This window comes from Balearica regulorum, chromosome 9, assembly GCF_011004875.1.
Source record: "Balearica regulorum gibbericeps isolate bBalReg1 chromosome 9, bBalReg1.pri, whole genome shotgun sequence".
Lineage (NCBI taxonomy): Eukaryota > Metazoa > Chordata > Aves > Gruiformes > Gruidae > Balearica > Balearica regulorum.
In genome coordinates, this window is record NC_046192.1 from 23,860,164 (window position 1) to 23,881,007 (window position 20,844).

A 20,844-nucleotide genomic window follows, 5' to 3' on the forward strand; every position below is an offset into this window, starting at 1 on the left:
CCAGGTGTGTTTACTGCCGAGAAGAAAACGTAGCAATCCTTGTGGTGTTAGTATGCAGTGCAAAGGGCTACCGTGCGTCCTTCTGACAGGGTGCTTTGATGGTGGTTATGTTAGACTGCTTCCCTCCTGCTTTTGTTGCTACCCCTTGCAGTTATAAACAGGAGACACAAGGTGAGGGAAAATTACAAAACAAGTTTATTAAAGTCTAACATAAAACACTTCAGGCTAAATATGTACAACTCCCTCCTTCCCAGGGGATTATAAAACTGAGAGTTGAGCTATATACAGATAACAGAAGAAAAATTATATATACATGGAAGAAATTTTAAAAATAATTTAACCAAAAAAATCAGTTATTAGTCCTTATCTGAACTTAATTCTGCAAGGCTTATTGATAACCTCTCCAAGATCACAGCCCTGAATTCCTTAACATGGGACTTGTCTGTACTTGAAAGCTTTTTTTTTCGAAACACACAATTTCAGAAAAGTTGTTATGCTTTGTGCCCACATTTAAGCACACGTTTGGAAGCATCATACAAGGAACTATTCTCACAGAAGTACTTCCAAACAGCTAATTTGGAAATTTCTAGATGCAGAATAACTTATTCAGGCAAAACTTCCACGACTTCAGTGCAAAATTGACTGAAACGGTTCAGTGTGACAAATCACATTGTTTTCTCTAAATTACTGTTAATGGAATTATTAAAATTGCCTCTTTCATTTTGTTGGTAGGTCTCAAGAAGGAGATGTCTGCCTAAAAAGATTCCATGCTTTCCCACATTAATGCCTTACAGAAATCATCAATACTTTTATAAACCTCGTACCTCCAAAATAAACTCAGAATCCTTAAGCCTAGGAATTAGATGTGCAGCCGATCTCCATGCATCTATTGAGAAAAGGTACAGTACAAACCTGCTTCTTTGGGTCCTACAGCACCCAGCCTGAACACACCTACAAATTTTTTTTATATATATATTTATATATATTTTTATATTTAAAATCTATATTCTAGTAAATGAATACAGTTCATAGAGATCATACCTCAGCAGCTGAGATATCTTCATGAAAGATGAGGATAAAAATCAAGACTCTCAGATGGGGACTCAAGAGTGCAGGTCACTAAATTATTGCTCCAAGACAAAACTACAAGCCTGTGTATTCTATTAAGAAGGTTAAAATTGTTGTCTTGTAAAAAATAATGATTATCTTCTTGTCTATAAAGAAAACTAAGTGACTAATAAAGCAAGTGTTACTGTTATAAGTATCTAAACGAATCCTGTATAAATCTAAGCACTGTATTTTTTTAAAAAAGTCTCAAAGCTAAGAATACAGTAATAAGCTATAATTTTAGAAATATAAAAACAGTCCAAACAAACATTGTTATGGAATGTATTTTCTGTGTAGGAATGTGATTTTTTTTTTTTAAATTTTTTTTTTCCAGAGCTAGTTCTCCCTTGTGGTCATTTATCCTGGATATATTAATCTTCAGATACTTTTCCTCTGATAACAGCAGCATATCATTAGTTTATCTTCCAAAGCTGTTTAAATATGAAATGTATCAGTTGTACGGTATCGTTCTTTTTCAGTATTCATGACTAAGCCTATTCTATCCCAAGACTTCTGCTCTAACTTCAGAGAGGGAAAGCAAAAAGGAACCTTAGGACAAGCTACACAGAGTTTGCTTTTTTACACAGAGTTAAGATCCTGATTTTTGTGGTTCTTCAGTCATAAACGGCAAGGCTAAGGAATCCTTCAGGTGCTACATCAACAAAAGAAGCTACAAGAGAAAATGTGGGAGGAAAGGGGCAAATGCCAAACAAACAGGAAAAAAAAAAAAGAATCAGAACTTCATCCATTGTCCTTCGCCAGCATTATGAAGGACATCAGCTGTTCACAACTGTTGCGGTACGGATAAGCAATGAAAATAAAGGTCAAGCAGGTATGGTGATAATTAGCTTCAGTGGACAGAGTTAGCGATGCCTGCATTAATAATGTTCCTGGTGAACACGGTTGTACTCCTTGCTGTCCACAGTAGACTTTATCAGCAAATTGGCCAGATGTTAAAGCATAAAATACGATCAAGAAGCAGAGTTTTAAACATGCCGCATACCAAGATGATGAACACAAAGAAGCGAAAGGTCTATTACAAGTACAAGCATGTAGGAAGAGGGGGAAAAAAAAAAAATCTGTCATCATGCTCAGGAGTCAAGGGACCATTTTCAGAATACTTAAATGAAATCCTCCAAGAAATTTTTCACAAGTCGGTTTAATTAAGGTGCAGATGAATTATTACTCCATGTAGAACAGAATCGGTTAAGAGGTATCTCCTATGCTCTTCTATTTATCAGTGTCTGGACACAAGGCATCACTGGAAATAAAATGCTAGCACCAAGTAAATAACCAACAAATAATATCTTTAAATGCATTGTTGGTACAGTATTATAACTGTTTCCTTACTATTTGATGATTACTTAAATAATGCTTACATTATGTTAATGGCACAAACTGGCAAAACGGAGTATACAAGTACTCCTATTGTCAACTAGTCTTTAACTAACGACCCTACCAAGACACTAAAAATGCTGCTTTTTAAAAATGTACATTACTAGTTATAAAACATACCTTTATAGGAGTCTTGCTAGATTACCAGTTTTGTGCAGTTACTGTGGACAAGTGACATGAGAGGTAAAGCAACACATTAAATAATTCAATTAAAACAAATCAGTCATACTCTAACAAAACCTTGCCTGGAAGAATATCAATCTGGTCTGTTGTATTTTTTCTTAATGCCCCCTGATGTAGCATTCACTTATTGTTTTCACAGTGAAGGGCAGGATTTATTTCTTCTTTTGTACCTACTGTCTAGCACAAGAAGCAGCACTACTGTAAAAAAAGGATTATGAAGCTACGATCCATGCCTCAATTTAGTCAGTGCATCTTTTTGTCTCATCTACAACATGCACGTTCCAGTTGTCCTTTTGGACAAATCTTGCTGTCTGTGCCAAAACCAGGGCATTTTAAGGATGTGAAAAATAAATCTGGGACAAGACACAACGACGCTGGATTCATTAAGAAATAAAAGTAAAAAAAAAAAAAAAAAGTGACTGGTTGGAAAGAAAACCCAGTACTATCTATGCCATTAGAACCCTCTGACTTACCACACCACAGGAAAAAAAAAATTAACCTTCCTTACTTGCCTTGTCAGGAAAATATACACAAAACTTTCTTTCTGGCCAGACTCAACTGAACACAGCTGCTTCTGGCAGACAGCAGTAATTCTTTGCAAGCACCTCACCAGAGCACTGGCCTACCTTCCCTCATGTACCATTATATCACCTCGGAATGCAGGAGTACAAGCTTGTTAGTACATTCAAATTAGGATTTTCCCCTTACACCTCTTAAACTATCAAATATGGCTTAAAATGTCTGCTCTCAAGTGACATTGTGACACATCAGGTCAGCAGGAACATGGGAGGAGATCTCCAAAATACATTAACAGAGAATTCTTAAGGCAGGTGTTTCTGGAAAGGAACTGTCTCCTGGAAATCAGTGTTAATTGCAAATAAAAATTTGACTGTAGATTAGCACGATCGAACAAAAACCAAACGACAACACTACACAATGGAAATGCCGTATAAGTGTCTTTACACAGAGGGGCAGAAAAAAAAAAAGTCCAATTCAAAAAGTGTGACCGCTTGCTTGCTTGTGTTCATCTTACCAAATGTACGCAAGTTCACTACCCAGTTACCTTGATGGCTCTGTACTGCACTGTCAGTATAACTGCTGCAAGAAAATAAACTGAGGTTCTGAATATCCAGTCACAGCAGATCTTAGTAATGTTTCTGAGGAAGGAGACTGACTACCCGTCACGGGAAGCAGCATCTGATGGTCTTCAGTCCCAATGGGAAGAGGAAGTGCTAAAGACATCTCAGAGGGTTTCACATCTATGGACTCCGATAAAGGACTTTTCTGACTCTGAATGGATTCTTGTTCATTGAAAGAATTATCGAGTGCGTTAGAATCAGGGGGAGTTTCAGATCCTGGGGGAAAGAAAAATAAAGAAATGTTCAAAAGCTCCTGCACAAATTCTGCAAAACTGCCTTTCAAATGACTGTCAAAACAAACACTTGATGTGTCAAAGACTGCACGGACAGCTGGGCTATCAGTGACTTCAATGTGCCGCAAAGCCAGAAAGAGCTGCAAGTACAATGTAAGCACTGAGAATCACATCTCTGCTGCTTGTAGCATGACAACTAGACGGGCGATGCATTCCTACTTGATCTCTACTTGGCATGGTACAGAAGATAACAAATCCTTAACATGACAGTGAACAAAGGAGCTTTGGAAAAAATGTAATTATGAAGGTTTCCTTGAGATTTTCCACCCCAGAAAACCTGACAACCACAGCCACATCCAAGCATCCTCTTTTAACTGAGACAGCAACATACAATGTATCATTTATCCATAAACATCTTCATAAGACAAGATTTGTCAACTCCATTCCAGCCAGAACCATTACAGTTTTTATCCAGTCACTTGAGAAATTATTTTCTATTCTGAATTGAAATCACTGTTAACAGATTCCTCACTGCCTTCTGTTTGAATGCTGCCTGCCACTGCTCTCGGATGGCTTTCTGATTAAGCCATGTTGGATATTTGACCCTGGCTCTATCAAAGTGTGCTCTGAAGCCTGTTATTTCAGTGGTGAAGCACTCCTGTCTGCCTTCTGCCTCTCCATGAGAGCTGACCTGCCTTGGCAGCTCTCCCAGCCCTGGCTCTGCTGGGCTCTCTCCACGCTCACTGCCGCTCTCTCCTCACCCTTGTTTCTGCTGGCTTCCTGCTGCACCGGGGCCTTCCCAAACAGGGCTTCTTGAGCTTTTGACATTCAAAGCTGCCTCTGCACATGACTCTTCTTTTTTCATCCTCTCCCTCCCAATCCAGGCATACACAGACACCTATTATTCCTTTTTTCCACATGACAGAGGCAAGGGAATTATGGTTAATACACTTAAGGATGGACACATAATGAGGCGTATGGAACCAGTGTTGAAAGAGGCCGGCTATCTGAACAGCTCTGTGCTTGGTACCATGAGCAAGTAATTTATGTCAAATTTCTTCCTAATCACAATCTGGTATCTAGAATAGGAACTGAATGCATTTGAAAAGACTTTTTAGAGCAGTGTTTGCAGGTGGGAATATTTTACCAGCTCTCTGATCTTGTGTGTTTGCTAATCCAGCCCAGACTTGGATTAACATGGACTGCACATATAAGCAAATCTTTCGCTGTTGCATTAAAAATATTTGGGCCTTCAAGATGTAAAGTAATTCTTGTAACCAGCAGGCCTTGTTCACCTCAGTTACTGCCCTCGTAAAAACATCAGAAGAGGTAAAAAATTTTCTACAATTTAGACTATGCCTTCACGTGGAAAGCTGTCACAAGTTACTAGGACAAGAAAGTATATATTCACATACAGAAATTCTTGTCAGCAGCAATCCACTTGTATGTTGTTCAATGCCTGTTTCCTATAGCAATGCAAATGCTTGACAATTTGTCTTGAATCTACTTTAAAGCAGGTACTTTATGCTTTAAAAGGTTTGGGTACCTCTAAAGCTGATGCTTTGAGCTTCAGAGAGAGCTACTATCCAAAAATCTGTTATTTTCTAATTTTAGGCCTGGAACTCACCTGTGTGAACTTTCGTTTTGTGCTTCTTAAGATTTTTTATATCTGTGTAAGAATTTCCACACATTTCACAGATAAATGGTCTTTCACCTGAAAAAAATTGCTTTGGCAGTTAGAACAATCTTGAAATTGAAAGAAAACACAGTTAGAGATGTAGGATAATGGATTTCAAAGTTGTATTTTAAAACACAAGAAGTTATTTTGTCTTTACTCAGAATAAAATTGTTTCCAGAATAACAGAATAAAACAAAGCAAAAAAAAAAAAAAAAACCCAAAGCAAACCCCACATTAGAAGTAAAGCCATGATCACACATCAACAGCTGCGGTGTTACACAGAAATTAGCTTGAAGAAGGCAGTTAAAAAAAATTTCACAAATATTTTCTTTAAATGATGTTAACACAGAGACACAAAAATTAAGAAACTGTGCTACTTTCAAGTGCAGCACTGTTGGGTGTATTTTAAAGGGAAAAGGGTAAAGGTAGAGTATTATTTATAGTGCAGGAAGTGGCCTGTCTGGAAACTGACCTGTATGGGACCGAAAATGTTTATTGAGCTCTCCAGAGGAAATAAAACTCTTTTCACAAATGCCACAGATATATGGCTTCTCTCCTAAAGGAAACACAAGGAGTTTGATATTTCAATATATAAACCAGAATACACATAAAGAACAAATGAAAATGAAACAGAAGTAATGTCCGATGAGCAAAAGAGATCCTTAAACTGGGGTCAAAGGGAAAGGAGCTGGATGACAACTCCAGAGGTAACTCCCAAGCTACACAGTTCTTGGTCATTCCCTATCTCCAACCCCTCTGCTGGCAGCCAGTCATAGAATCATAGAATTGTTTAGGTTGGAAAAGACCTTTAAGATCGAGTCTAGCTGTAAACCTAACACTGCCGAGTCCACCACTAAACCATGTCGCTGAGCACCACATCTACGCGTGTTTTAAACACTTCCAGGGATGGTGACTCCACCAGTTCCCTGGGCAGCCTGTTCCAGCGCTTGACAACCCTTTGGGTGAAGAAATGTTTCCTAATATCCAATCTATCCAGTCCTTCGTTGCCAGGCCTGTTCTGGTACCGCAGTGCTCTGCCTCCTCTTACCTGTATGTTTTCGGGAATGGGTGATGAGAGAACTGGAGACAGCAAAGGCTTTTCCACAACTGTCACACACGTAAGGTTTCTCTCCCGTGTGACGACGCACATGGTAGGTGAGTGTGCTGGCCTGAGCAAACCGCTGACCACACCGGTCACACACGTAGGGCTTCTCGCCACTATGCTTCCTGCGAACGAACACAGACATCCATGATCTCCTGGCAGAAAGGGAAGCTACACCCACGACTAAGTAACTTTCCTCAATTAGTACTTTGTCCCCAAAGTTCCTTGCGCTAATGTTCTGTGAATTTAAAAAAAACTTAACAACTGTGAATTTGGTTTTTGAGTTAGCAGTTTCTCGTGGAGTGAAATTCATTGTCTGTTGACTCTGGGAATCAGCACATCCGTGATTTCAGTGGGAGATGAACTACATGCCCTGCACATGTAACATACCCCATGAGAACTCAGCATGTTTTGCTTCATAGGGTACTGAAAACCAAAACGATGATTTCTAACAAGAGAATATAATTCCTGCTCCTGCCAAAAATGCAAAAAGCCCCATGCAGATAGCAGTGAACAGTGAGAACGATTCTGTTTCACTTCCCACCAAGGAACTCTGTCCTCTTTGGTGCTACCAGCAGTTTAAACCAAAACCCACATCACTGCCATAAGGATACCAGTGCGTAGGCTGTAACATTCATAAATCACAAACTGCCTTCCTCATGAGCAAGTACATCGATGCAGTTATCCTGTTATGCAGCGTGAGAGAAAACCCACAAGAAAAGGAGTAGAAATGACCAAATTATGTGGATGTGTAACTCTTTCTCACACTTTGTTCTGCTTCAATAAACACATGGATAAGCATTTGCAGGATCTCACTTCCGCCCACCTGGCATGAATCTTCAGATTGCTTGAAGTTGCGAACTGCAGGTTGCAGACATCACATTTGTACGGTTTCTCTTCTCCATGATGCATCCGACTGTGGAACACTAACTGGCACTTCTGAGCAAAGCCTTTGTCGCACAGTTCACATTTGTATGGCTTCTCCCCTAGTGAAAAATAAAACCCTTGTGCTCTCTGCATTTACGTAAGAAAGCTTTGCAATCCATTACCTGACCAAAGCTCAGGTGTCTGTTCCAACATTTCTTACAAATAACAATTTGGAACATCCTGTAATCAGTCCACTGAAGTGGAACGTGCCAGGAATACAGCAGCTAACAGACTATTTTTTAGCACGTTACCTTTTGGTAAAAAAAAGGTAATAACATTTTTAATAGTGCTGGTTTTCCCACATTATTTTAAGAATGTTACTACTACATTTTCAGACTTTTTGCTGGTTATGTCTTTTCATGATTCTGAATATTCAAGATGAACCAGTAAATCACCTGCTTTTTCTTGCCTGTCAAACAGCAACAAGTCTTCAACTAACAGTCTAGTGCTCACTAATTCCTTGTTAGCATCTGATGGAGAATCTGACTATTCATGTTCTCTTAGTGGTCAACAGTCTCATGTAATGGACCATGCAACTCTGCAGTCTGAATGACAGTATAAAAGAGCCAATCTCTGCATTTCTATGGCAGTGCACAATCAGACCGAGAACTCTAGATATCTTAAGTATATATATTATTATATAATATATATTGTGTACATAAAGACTTCAAAAATAAAAGTATCAGACATCTAACCTGCCACCTAGCAACCAGCACCATGAAATTGCCTACCTACTCGTACAAAAATTCCCAGTACAATACCTCAAAAGTAGAAAGCGCAGCTGACGTTCCTACCAGCAAACTGTCCCTGAATTCTGCTCACAAGCTTCATCTTGCACACGAATCTCTGGTTAGTCACTGACTGACAACACCTGAAATTCTCTCCCTTGGTTACAGAAAGGCATTATCCTGCAGTTGTACTTCAACACCTCCTACTTCACCTCTTTACATCTTCACAGCTTCCTGTAAAGAGCTCCACTGCTGGCCTCTGCTCAGAGTTTTTCCAAAGGGGAAAAAGAGCAAAAGCAAACAATTTTGTATCTGATTCACCGTTACTTCAGAATTCTGAATGCCAGCCACACAAGGAAGAAGACTACATAAACCATGTCCCTCTGCTGCTCACTGGGTTAAGAACAGCAGCAAAACCAACAGCAACTATGCCAGATCAGCCTGAAGAATGAACTAACTCAGCATCAAGTCTTCCATCTCTAGGGAAGAACATACGAAAAGACAAGCACAGCACTTCTCCTGTATGTGTTCCCAGGCCCCAGCAAGTTGCTGCTCATAATCTTTTTAAGTCAGACATGCTGTCTTAACCTTTAAGCATTCATAGTTGATTTCTCTTTCATGTTTTGTTCAGTAGCTCTTGATTCAACACAAACTTCTGGTAATGTTATTGAAGGCAGAGACCATAACGCCATCACACGTTTCAGCTGCAAATTTTACTAAATAAAATCCCAAATGCTGTAGTAATTCAGCCACCTCCCCTCCCTTTTTGAAGGCCCTATGGGAGAAGTGATCTGCTTGTTACGAGATTGCATTCTTCTCCACTTTTGTTATCAAGTACAGTGATTGCTCTACTGGCAATAGGTTTTTGCACTCCATCACTCTAGCCAGCTCTTCTGAGTCTTTCCAGAAATCCAGATGCTCAGACTAATAAAGTCTAGCTATTTAAAGTAAAAAACTATGATTTTGTACTGAAAAATGCCAAAACACTTCATGCTATCAGGATGTAGGTACCAGCACCAGACAAAATTCCTAGAGGGAGAAGTCAGAAGATCTTTTTAGTCCTGTATTCACAAGCTGCGATTACAGGTCTCCATGGTCCACAAAGACAAGGCCAGCGGCTTACCTGTGTGAGTTCTTACATGTGTTTTCAACTGATTGCACTGGGTGAACGCCTTCCCACAAAGCTGACACACGTACGGTTTCACTCCTTTGTGTATTCTCATGTGTCGACGGAGGCTACTAGCTTCTGAAAAGACTTTTCCGCAGGTGTTGCACACTGGTTTAGCTTTGGAGTACTTCTGGTCAAGCTCTTCCCCTGAACTCTCCAGCTGGTAAGCATTCTTTTCACTGGCTATGTTGGACATACAGTGCTCCTTCAGTGCGCAGCTTTGCTGAGGCTTTCCCCGTTTCTGTTTTGCTGCAATAGACTGAACTAGGATCTCCTGCGCTGCCAGCGTTTCGCTTTCCACCACAGATGCCAGCTGTAGTTCAGAGTTATCACTGCCTTGGGCAGCCTGTTCTGTGATCTGGGTGGCCAGCTTATTTGCATCTAAAAACATTTCAATGGATGTGTTCTCGGTCGCATCATTCTGATATTGTACGGATTTATTCTGTATGCTTTTGGGGGAGCTGAAATTCTTCTTTCGCTTTTTGGTTTGAGGAGATTTCTTTTCTAAAGCTGCTTTCTTTGCCTGTGGTTGAACTAACTCTGCAGAAGCAGTGTCTGCTTTCTCCCGATTATTGTAGTCTCGCAGAGTCAGAAGGCAAGTCTGCTGATTCATTTCAACATTGCCAGTGATACTAGATGTCTCTGTAGAGGAGGGATTAGCAATAAAAGCAAAGTCTTCCATCTTGATTTTGCATTTGGTGACCACTTCTTCTACTTTGAGATAGTCGGCAGCCTGGTGAATTTCTTTAACGTTCCAGCTGCAAGAAAACAAGACTTGAGTGACAATATTCTGGATAAAGCCAGCATTTGTTCTGTACCAACTGTATCAAATACAAGCAGAGCTACAGCAAAGTTACACTGTCAGAAAATATAACTTTGAGAACACCTATGGCAAGATTTAATCTCTTAGCCTGTAGTGCTGCAAGACCTTAGTATGACAATTACCCCCGAACTGATGGCCCATGCCTAGTGGGGTCTGCAGAGCCACAGAACTGTGAATTTTATTTTCAGTTACATCCCTTTTGCATAATTTTAAGTTAAAAGACCAATTGTAAGGTCTTGGTGAGGCTAAACATGGGGCTGTTGGTCCAAAAAGCTCAGAAATCACTGCACAAAGGGATAAACCACCAGAGAATAAATTGCATAAATTGCCATTCTATAATCCTTCTGCTGAAAGTCTTAAGTAATTCACAAGCGCTGAGCACTTCTGTGAGGCAGGTATTAATCCTGTTTTATAAAACGACTTGCAAACAGTCTTAATTCTCTATCAGCTGCACACACATAACACGAACACCAAGGAAGTCCTTATTTAAACTACTATGCTCTATTTTGAAGTTCCTGCAACACAGCCTTCGACGGTTTAGAAAAAAAATTGATCTAGAAAAGGTGGCCACACCTACCAACAATGCATTTATGGATTTACAGCACTTTAAAGGGAGATTAATGATAAACAACATCATTCTAAGAATCTACTACACAGTAAATGTAATTAAATAGTAAGTTACTAGCCACAATTACTCTCTGTACATGAATACAACTGGTTTAGTGTCCTCTATTATACTAGCACTGAGTTCAAAGTACACGGTCCTGGTGTCACCCACGCACCCACCACCACAGAAGACCCCAGGATTTGCAGACAGCTGCCACAGTGCCCTTAGGGGGTACAGTACAAGATGATGGGTGCACACAAGCAGATGGGCAGGTGCCATCTTCAGTCAAGTAGTTCTCCCTGGGTGAGAATGGCACTTTCACCCTCCTCTTCCTTCAGAGGTCTCAACTGCTCAGAATGAGTCCAGAAACCCTCCTGCTGCCGTCCCAGACAGACATCAAGAACGCTGCACACTTCTGCTCATAAGTAATTTGCAAAGTAGCGATCACTCACTTCACCACATATCTGTGTGCTGTTAATGCTTGTGGCTAATTTTAAAAAAACCCACCACCCCACATCTGCGTAATTAAATTATCAAGTACAAGTCTTCAGACATCAATAATAACAAAACATTTTTAAAATGCATTTGACACCAGACATTGAGAAAGGAGTTAAAATCTTGGCCTACATACTTGTAAGTAGTCACACTTCCCTCATGAGGGATAATCTCTTTCTTTCCCTGAGAGAAAAGCACTGCAAAGAATCGTCACTGTACGTGAAGCAACACAACAGGCACAAAATCAACGCAGTAAAGGGGGAAACACTTCTTCCGTGACTCCTTTTAGACACTGTAATATAAGATTTTAAGTACCAGATCGTGCACATTCTAACAAACGTGTATTTTTAGAATTGTGCCTATGCTCATGCACTCCTCAGCCTTTAGTCTCTACTGTATATAAAGTTTCTGTGTGTTCTCTGCAAAAATGGACTTTTATAATCCAGCTTCATAAAGAATACACTTATCCTTCCCTCTCCCAGTCATCACGCCAGATTTTCAATGCCTTCCAATCCAGACAGAAAGATTTGGAGAGTGAAACTATCAATAACCGAAATATCAGACAACATAGTTTTGTTCTGGCACTCACATACCATGTGGTATTTTAAAACACAGAAACAGAGGATCTTCAACTTGTTAAAATGTATCACATCCACTACTATTTGTTCCTCCAGAACTTATTAGAAAGAACAAAAACCCCAGTACTGCCTTAACACAAAGTTTATTTCCCTATTTTCTTCCCCCCCTTTAATAGCATATGTTACCTGTCAAGGTTTAAGTTTCCCGTATAAATAAATTCCAGGAGTTTTTGGAATCCATCAGCTTTCACTTGAGTCTGATCCAAAACAACATTATTGTCAGACGTGTCTCTGTAAAATGCACCGAAGTACTCGCTGAAAGAGGCGAGCACATTTCTGTGCGCTTTGAACTGGAATTCACCAATAACAACAGTGCAGTCGCAAAGAAAGCCGGCTTCTCGCTGCTTGTTCAGTCTCTCTAAAAGGTGCTCACAGTGATGGGAATACTGCATTTTGATAACAGGCTGTAGCCTCTTTGTTCTGATCTGGGAAAGAAAAAAAACAAAAATAAAAAACTGATTTACATGCAAGATTTTACTTTGTTTCCCCCCCGCAACAGAGTAAGTTACTGATTACAAGACTCAGAGTTCGAATCCTGCAAGACAGTTTGTGTAGCAGCGCTTTTGTGCAAGGTACAGCGAGATGGGTGGATCCTTCCTAACTTGGGGAGCTGCTAATTTTAGAAACAGAACGAGAGGGAGAGGGCACAGACGCGGACACTCCCCCACTTAGATTAGCTCGCCTCAGCTTATGAGCTTATGAGCTGCCGTGTCAAAACCGGGCTCCGAGGAGCACTTTGCAAAAACGAGCCACCCGAGGCGCGGACCGAACCGCGCTCGGACGGCGGCGGCTGCCGCTCCCCGGGGCACAGCCCCGCTCCCCGCCGCGGGGACCGGGGACAAGCGGACCCCGGGTGCGGGGAGTCCCGAGCGGTCACCGGGGCCAGGGGGAAGGGCCGCCTCGGCGCCAACGGAGTATCGGTGGGCCACAACAGCCGTGCCCCCTCGCCCCCCCCGCCCCCGACTCGACCTCGCCGCGGGGCGGGATGGAGCCCGCAGCGCCCTCCCCCGCCGCGGCCCTCGCCCGGGCCCGGCCCCGCCACCCCCGTGTCCCCCGCCGCCGGGCCCGGCTGACCGGACGCCGTCCGTGCCCCGGCGCTGCCCGCCCGCCCCGCGGGCCGCTGCGATGCCGGCGGAGCCGCCTCCGGGCCGGCAGGAGGGCAGCGGCGGCGCCCCACACACCTGCGGAGGGGAAAGGAAGGAGCGCCTTCGCCTCAGGCCGCCATGTTCTGATGACGCCACGCGCGCCGCTTCCGGCATGTGACTTCCGGTGCCCCACTGCCGAGGGCGGCTCGGAGCCGGGGGGGGGGGACAGCGGCGGCACCGGCAGCAGAGCGGGAAACGAGGTCGGGGCCACGACCCGTCCCGCAGAGGGGAACGGGCAGGGCTGGGCCGCGAACGCCTTCCCAGGTAGCTCTGGGAGGCAGGGACTACAACTCCCATCGTGCAGCGCGCCGGGGCAGGGCCCGCCGTCAGCCTGGCGAGGAGCTGTGCATGCCGGGAGATGTAGTGGCGCTCGGCGGGGCGGAGCGCTGCGGGCCGGGCCCCGCGCCGGGAGCGGAGCCGGCGGGACGCGGTTGCTGCGCTGCGTTCCCCGAGAGCCCGGACACCCGGGGCGGGCGGCAGCGGTCTAAGGCAGCTCCCCCGGCGCAGATCTTCGCCCTGCACCCTGGATTGGTAAATAAAATGGGTTTGATGTATTTGTAAGTGAGGAGTCTCGCCGTGCCTGTGCTTCCAATTAAAAACCCAGGTAAAGGTGTTTTTAAACGTGCAGAGATGCGCTACCGGCATTTGCGGCGGTCGGTCCCAGTTGCTTTCAGCAACGTAACCGTGTGAATAAGGAAGGAAAAAAAAGAACAACCATGGGGGGTGTTTCCGCCCGGTTTCGAACCGGGGACCTTTCGCGTGTTAGGCGAACGTGATAACCACTACACTACGGAAACGCCGCTTGTTCGGGCTCTGCCGGCGGCCCTGGTAATGGTGTCCCGCCCCCCGCTCGCGCCGCCGGCGACTTCCTTGTTTCGGTTCTGCGTCATGGCGGTGACCTAAGCAGCGGGCTCACCCAGGCACCTGCATCCCCGCAGAACCAGGACCCGGCCGTGCTGGCAGCTCCCCAAACAGCCCCGGGGCGCCCCGCAGCCTTCCTCCGCCAAGGGCACCCCCTCCCCGCCGCAGAGCCAGCAGGTCACCCCCAAGCTGCGGGATGCTCAGGGGCGTCATCTACTGCCCCTTCTCCGCGCACACCAGGAATTGGTGCGAACGAGAAACTTTTGAGATGGTGATCTTCCCGAGAATACTCTAATTGATTTTCAACATGCTCATAACTAGAAAGCCATACCCTCACTTAATATTTAACACCAAAGCGACAGTTTGAAACACTACGCTTACAATGCCAAATCCACAGAGGCTGGAAGAACTAGTTTGTTGGGAACGAAGCACAGACAAGAAGAAAGATACCAACAAAAGGAGCTGAAAAGCCCAGGGAAAGGAGAGGAGCAGAGTACGACAAAGATCTTTGCCTGCTGGTGCCGGCAAATGCAGGTGGGACGAGCGGGACAAGGCAGGCAGGGCTGCCGAGGAGAGGTGTAAAGCACTGCAGTTACTGCAGGAACAAAACAGCGTGGATTCGGTGTGTATTTATCAGAAATCGGAATGAGACGGCCCCAGCCAAAAGGGGAGTCCTCTGTCACCGCTGGCCTTGCAGGGCAGCACCACAGCAAAGCAGCCGGCAAGAGCACGCAGGCAAGCTTTGAGCACAGAGCGTGTCACATCAGGCAGCGTCTCCTCTGCAGGCCTCTTGCTACAGCTGGAGTTGGAAAATGAGGAAGTGACTAATCCTCCTGGATTCTCTAGTACACCAGGCACTGAAATGCCTGATCTTGGAAGCAGCTGTATAAGGGAATTTAGCTTTGCCATCCTTTGCAAAGCGAAACGCAAGCCAAACCCCAACTGGTAGGAGGAAGAGTAAGAAAAACCAAGAGAAATTAAATAGGAATGGCTCCAGAAGAAAGCAGAGACAGGGAAGGGAAAGGGGAAACAGAAGAAAGTTGGAAGCAAGCAGTGACAATATTCTGTTGAGTTTGGCAGTGGCAGCTGCATGATTTCTTGACGCTGCTGCTGCAGTCTTCGTGCAGAGGTTTCCAATAGCTGCAGGAATGTCTGCATAAGAGGTGCCGCAAAAGAGCATTTGGGAAAAAACAGCATCCTTACTAGCTCTTTTCGTGCTTGCAAACATCTCTCAGGTCCACGTGAAAAAACTCTTATGGGAATACACTTGTGTTCTTAGTGGCACACCACGATCACAAGATCCGTTGTGCACAGCCGCAGCACCCAGCGTGAAAAGGGTGACATTGCAGCCGCGTCTCTGCCCAATCGCATATTGACCTGATCCTAATAACACCCATTTCGTTCCTGCAAGGTCTTCAGCAGTCCCCAGGGATTAAATTGTAATAACTGTAAATAAACTAATAAAACACAAACCACAAGATAACTAATGAATACATATTTTAACGGCTATAATAATATTTTCAGTCATAGCTTGACAACCACAGTGACAGAAGGAAGGTCCTGTTCAGGTAACATGCTGTAACCTCCGAGGAGCTGAACAGTCTCAGCTCTGACAGCTGCTGAAGCTGTCTGGCCTGTGAAAGAGCCAAATATCTTTCCAGTATTTTTTCAAAACAACGCACATAATTTAAAGATACATGAAGTGCTTTTTCCTAACATCCTTTACCTGGGACATCCCACCTTGACCAAGGGGAGATGCTGGTGTTGCCATGGAGACGGGGATGGAAGAGTGCTTGTCCAGTGCCACTGTGGTTTTTTCGATTCCTGGAGGTACCACAAAGAGCATGGGAATGTCATGTCCTGGGGAGATAGGGAGGCTGTGGGGAAGAGTGTCTGTGCCAATGACCTGAAGATGAAAAGCAGTGAGCAGACAGTGATTCTGACTGAGGCATAACTTAATCCACTGGTTAACCGAGAAAATATGGCAGAGATTTCCCTCAGCACGTTCATGTACCAGCTCTGTGTGTCTATCCAGGCTGTGCTCACACTCAGGGCTTCAGGTCTCAGCACGGGTTGTGTGATGGACTCTGGTTACGGTGTTACCCACAGTGTACCAATCTTCAAAGGCTACTGCTTGCCCTGTGGTGTTCTCCAGCTTGACCTGTACAGCTGTGATCTTACACAGCACCTAACGCGGATTTGGAAAGAAAGCGGCACTTTATAAGTCACCGCAGCTGAGGAGCTGCTTGTACAATGCATAGAAGAAAAATTTCTGAGCCTCAAGGAAGAGCTGACTAAGAATCCTAGTGAGGTGGGAAAAAACTTACCACCTTCCTGGTGGCCATGAAATTACGGTTCAAAGGTTACATTGTCCTGAAACCCTCTTTCACCCTCCTACTGTTGGCATAGAGTCACCAGGGATTGACAAGCTCTGCTCCAATTCTATCAGGAATTGACCTGATGTTGGCCTAAGGACTTATTTCCACTCGTTTCTGGTGGTTTCAGCCTCTTCCCTGGAATCAAGCTGAATGCTTAAACGCGTCTGCGTGGTCACAGGTGGTGTTAAGGTGAAAGTCAGTGCTCCTCCTAAAAGGAAATCTTCAGTTTGGACAGAAGGCTCCTCGCTTCCCTTACAGCTATGTGGAAGGTAGAGACCGGGGGAAGTCTGTGTCCATAAGCACGCCTTTTGAAAGTCCAATAAAAATCACGTCTGGCACAGGTACTTCCTTCTTCATCTCTCTTAACAGGCGTAAAAGATTTTTTTAAAGAGGTTCTTCACCAGAACAATGCTGTACAGTATATGTACAACTAAAGTTAGAAAGACCAAGAGCCCTACGCTATTGCTTCGTACTCCATTGTACCTGCAAAACTGCGCAGCCTCGAAACGCCTTGCTTTTCCGTGGAAGTCTTAGGGTCAAAAAGCAAGGAGGAACATGTTCTGAGGAGCATGACGCAGCAGAGGAGAGACAGCCGGTGTCCGAGGCAAGCGCTCCAGGGAGTGGGTACCGCACAGAGGACACGCCTTGCACAAAGAGAGATCATGGAAGACATAAATACCCGAGCTGGCGTGGCCCTGCTTCGGGGGAACGAGGGGGGAAGTTTCTGGGCCCAGCTCTTCACTCAGGGGTCCTCACCGAGTCGGGCAGGGCCTGAACGCGGACCCGGGCCCTAAGTCCAGCCCCGAGGCCCCAAGTCCCGGCCCTAAACCTCAGCCACCAGCCCCCAAATCTCGCCCCCAAGCCGCGGGCCCGGCTCCGGGTCCCGGATCCAAGAACGACCCCCGGCCCCGAGTCCCGAGTCCCGGCCGCAGCCCCCGGCCCCAGGGAAAGGGCGGAGAGAGGGGAGGGCACGGCCAGGCGCGCGCCCCGGAGCACGTGGTGCGGCCGGGGGACGAATGGCCCGGGCGTTCCAAACTCCCGCCACTCTCTCCCTCCCACCCCCTCGCCCCGCCGCAGCCAATGGTAGCGGAGGAGGGTGCCCTTCCGACCAATGGAGGCGCGGCGGGTGTGGCCGCGGAGGCTTTAAGAAGCTCCGCGGGGGCGCCCCCCAGTCGCGTGGCGGGTGGGGAGGCCCTGGTGTCACTAACCCTAATGGCTGCTGCCGCGCTCCCCGCGCCCGTCCGCTGTTTTACTCGCTGACTTTCAGCGGACGAGGGGAGTAGCCCGGGGGGGGGAGCGGGGGGGAAAGGGAGCGGCGGTGGGGGGTGGAAGGGGGTCCGCCATCAAAAAACGTCAGCGAGGGGGCTCCTCACCCCGGCCCGCCCTGGGGTCCCCGTCCCCCCCTTCGCAGCCGGGGGCCCGTCGCGGAGGCTCCCGCCGCCGCACCGCCCGGAGGCCGCGGTCGGCCGGCTCCCGCCACTGCCGCCGCGAAGAGCTCGTCTCTGTCAGCCTCGGCGGCGGCCGGGAGCGGAGGGGCGCGCCCCCGCGCCGGGGGACCCCAGCACAGCAAAACGGGAGCGGCGCCCCCGGGCCAACCGCCGCGCTTCCCTCAGCCGTGGGGCGCGCGGCCGGCGCCGCTCCGACACGCGCGGCGGCTCCCCGCGGGCTCGTGCTTCCCGCCCATGGGGGCTCGCGGGGGGCAGGGCGCGACCCCTTCCCCCTCGCGCCCGACCGTTGGGGCCGCTCCCTCCTCTCCCCTCCCCGCCCCGCCGTGAGGCGGCCCGGCCCCGCTGAGGGGAGCGGGGGTCGGGGCTCCAGGCGGCCCCGGCGCGGTTGGGGCCCAGCCGCTGGGCTCGCTGGGGAGAGGGGACCCCGGGGACAAACCGAGCCGACCGGAGGCCCCAAAATGTCAGTCTCTGCCGAGATTTGTTTGGTATCCCCTCCCTCCCAGAGGACGGGCAGTGGGAGGGCTGGGCTCACCGCCGCCGGCGTGATCTTATCTGGGAGAGCCCTGCAGTGATGGAAACTTAGAAATGTTGAATTTTACTCATCGAGTTTAAGAAATGTTGAATTTTACTCATCGAGTTTAAGAAATGTTGAATTTTACTCATCGAGTTTAGAAGCACGGAGCTGAATTTGCAAAAACATACAAGCCTCTGAGTACGGGTAGCTGGAGACAAATACTTTGCTGAGGTGTGGAAGAACGGATTGTGAGGGGGAAAGCGTCGGGGCTTGTCCCCAGACATTCCTCTCTACGCGGAGGCTTTGGTCCCACCATGCAGCAAACCCGCCTATTGCATGCCAAGCCACAGCACCATGTCCCTGAAGGAATAGCGCCGAGAGCCCATCCTGTGCCGCCCGCCATCATGGAAGGTGGCTGTTCGGTTACCTCTGCTGGTAGTTCTTACCATAGGACAAACCTTTTCTCTGCTTCTGTAGCCAGTATCAACCGCTTACAGAAAATTTACCAGAAATGCAAGCACACGTGCATGCTGTTTTCAATGGAAGCCAAGCATACGCTGCTGCCCCACCGCAGGTCTCGCCTCAGCGGGGAACAGACATGGCCCTAGGAACTGGCCTTGGGCATGACTCAATGCTCACATTTTACCAACCCTCCAATAATTTCCTAAGCGTTTGACCAGTGCCATCTTGTGGCCTTCTTTTTTTTCTTTGCATAGAGGATGGGAGTGAACTTAGGTACTTAATATTTTTTAATTCTGTTTGAAGGAAACCTTCTGTTGCCGGAATCAGTGGAAATGGAAGAGTCCGACATTACATGCTGGAAGATGTATAGGTCCTTTCTAGCAGTGGAATCTGAATGTCGCTTAATAAACTTGATATAGCTAAAATTAGTGCTGGCTCTGCCACTGGTAATGTTCGTTCTTGTTTCAAAGTAACTTGTGTGTTTTCATTGTTTTATCTTGTTTCTGAGCAACAGCTTTCACTTGGCATCAAGTACTTTATTTCAGAATTGCAACTAAACAACAGAGCCAAGATATTTCATGTGCTTAGTACATTATTTTTTCAAATGAAAGTCTCCTTGTAAGACAAGTGTCTCATTTTCGTCAGAAGTCTTGTTTCCTAAATATCTGTTTTTGTGGCATTTACAACAATTTTTTTCCTGTCACTTCTGAAGAAGGTGAAGAGCTTAAACTGCCAAGTTTCTGCACGCATGAAAAAGCGTATGCTCTGTGGATCCATGTGTCAGAGAAAAAATGTTTAGAAATTGAGAACTTGGTCTACTTTTGTTTCTATTTATGGGAGCAAGGAAAGCTGTGCCATATGGTACTGTTGTGGAGACTACAACAAATGTAGCTGTTGTTGCTACAGCTTGCTACTGTTTCTCAACAGCTTGCAGCTGCTTTCAGGGCCCGGTGAAACAGTCCAAAAAGGTGCTACTGTGGCTTTTTTAGGAGTCAAAACAGAAGCTCTCAGCAATTTCTCCTCTGAAGAATTTAAAACCATTTGCACGTGGCAGCTGCCTCAATGTGTCAAAGAAATGGCTGTCCATTGATGGCTCTCCTCTAAGCAGAACTTAACTGGCAGTGAGTAGTAACCTGTGAGAGTCAGCAGCTCGGAGAAGCACATCCACCTCAGTGCCATGCTTGAATTGCTTGGCAGTAAGCGGATTTTCTTCCCTGCAGAGCGTAAGTGCTCTTGTTAATATCTCTGGATTTGTTTGTTTCTAAAAATCTAATGGTTTGTTTGAAGCTTGTGTGCACAGAGAAGTTTATCATCAAGGCTAGATGTGACACAAAGTGATACAGAGGGAGGTAATGACATCTGGGAGGAGGAGCGCTTGTGCTCAATAAAATTACAAAAGCACGTTATTGAGGTTCATACTCTGGGCTGCCATTCGGATGGTTTGGCAGTTAGGATTGTGCATCCTAGGTGACTTGTTATTGAGTGCCAGATGCTCAGAAAATAACACCAAGTTGTCAGGAGATTGTCTAACAAATGTTTAAATGGTGGACTTTGAAGAACGCCTTGAAGGTGGATGTTTTCACTGTTTGAGATCAGTCATATGACATCTATTGTATCAGCTTGGCTACATGGAAAGGGCTTTGTTCAAAGGTGATAAGGCACTGTCCATCGCCCTAGCAGCACATAACAGCCGCACTGCACTCTGCTAATAAGTGCATGGGTTCCTTCCTTTTGCATGGTCACCCTCCTAGCACGCCATTTCTAAACACCCTACAGAGTTTTCTCTGTCCCTGTGGGAAATTGCTGCCTTTCT

The 20,844-nt window shown here is 46.0% G+C and overlaps 1 protein-coding gene and 1 non-coding gene across 3 annotated transcripts; both read right to left on the reverse strand.

The window, feature by feature from the left end:
* Positions 1–172: 172 nt before the first annotated feature.
* On the reverse strand, positions 173–13,547 carry MYNN (myoneurin). Of its 2 annotated transcripts, none has more exons than XM_075761589.1 (8): positions 13,405–13,547; positions 12,350–12,648; positions 9,616–10,418; positions 7,664–7,823; positions 6,784–6,962; positions 6,208–6,291; positions 5,685–5,771; positions 173–4,040 (listed from the first exon to the last, which is right to left on the reverse strand). In XM_075761589.1, the coding sequence occupies exons 1-8, from the start codon at positions 13,480–13,482 to the stop codon at positions 3,772–3,774; spliced, it is 1,959 nt and encodes a 652-aa protein (XP_075617704.1). In that variant the 5' UTR covers positions 13,483–13,547; the 3' UTR covers positions 173–3,771. The 2 variants fall into 2 exon arrangements, with proteins under 2 accessions (XP_075617704.1, XP_075617703.1); XM_075761588.1 differs by having other exon boundaries at positions 7,604–7,823.
* Positions 13,548–14,092: 545 nt separating this feature from the next.
* Positions 14,093–14,165, reverse strand: TRNAV-AAC (transfer RNA valine (anticodon AAC)). Its single transcript has one exon. It is a non-coding gene; the product is annotated as a tRNA-Val (tRNA).
* Between the last annotated feature and the right edge of the window lie 6,679 nt (positions 14,166–20,844).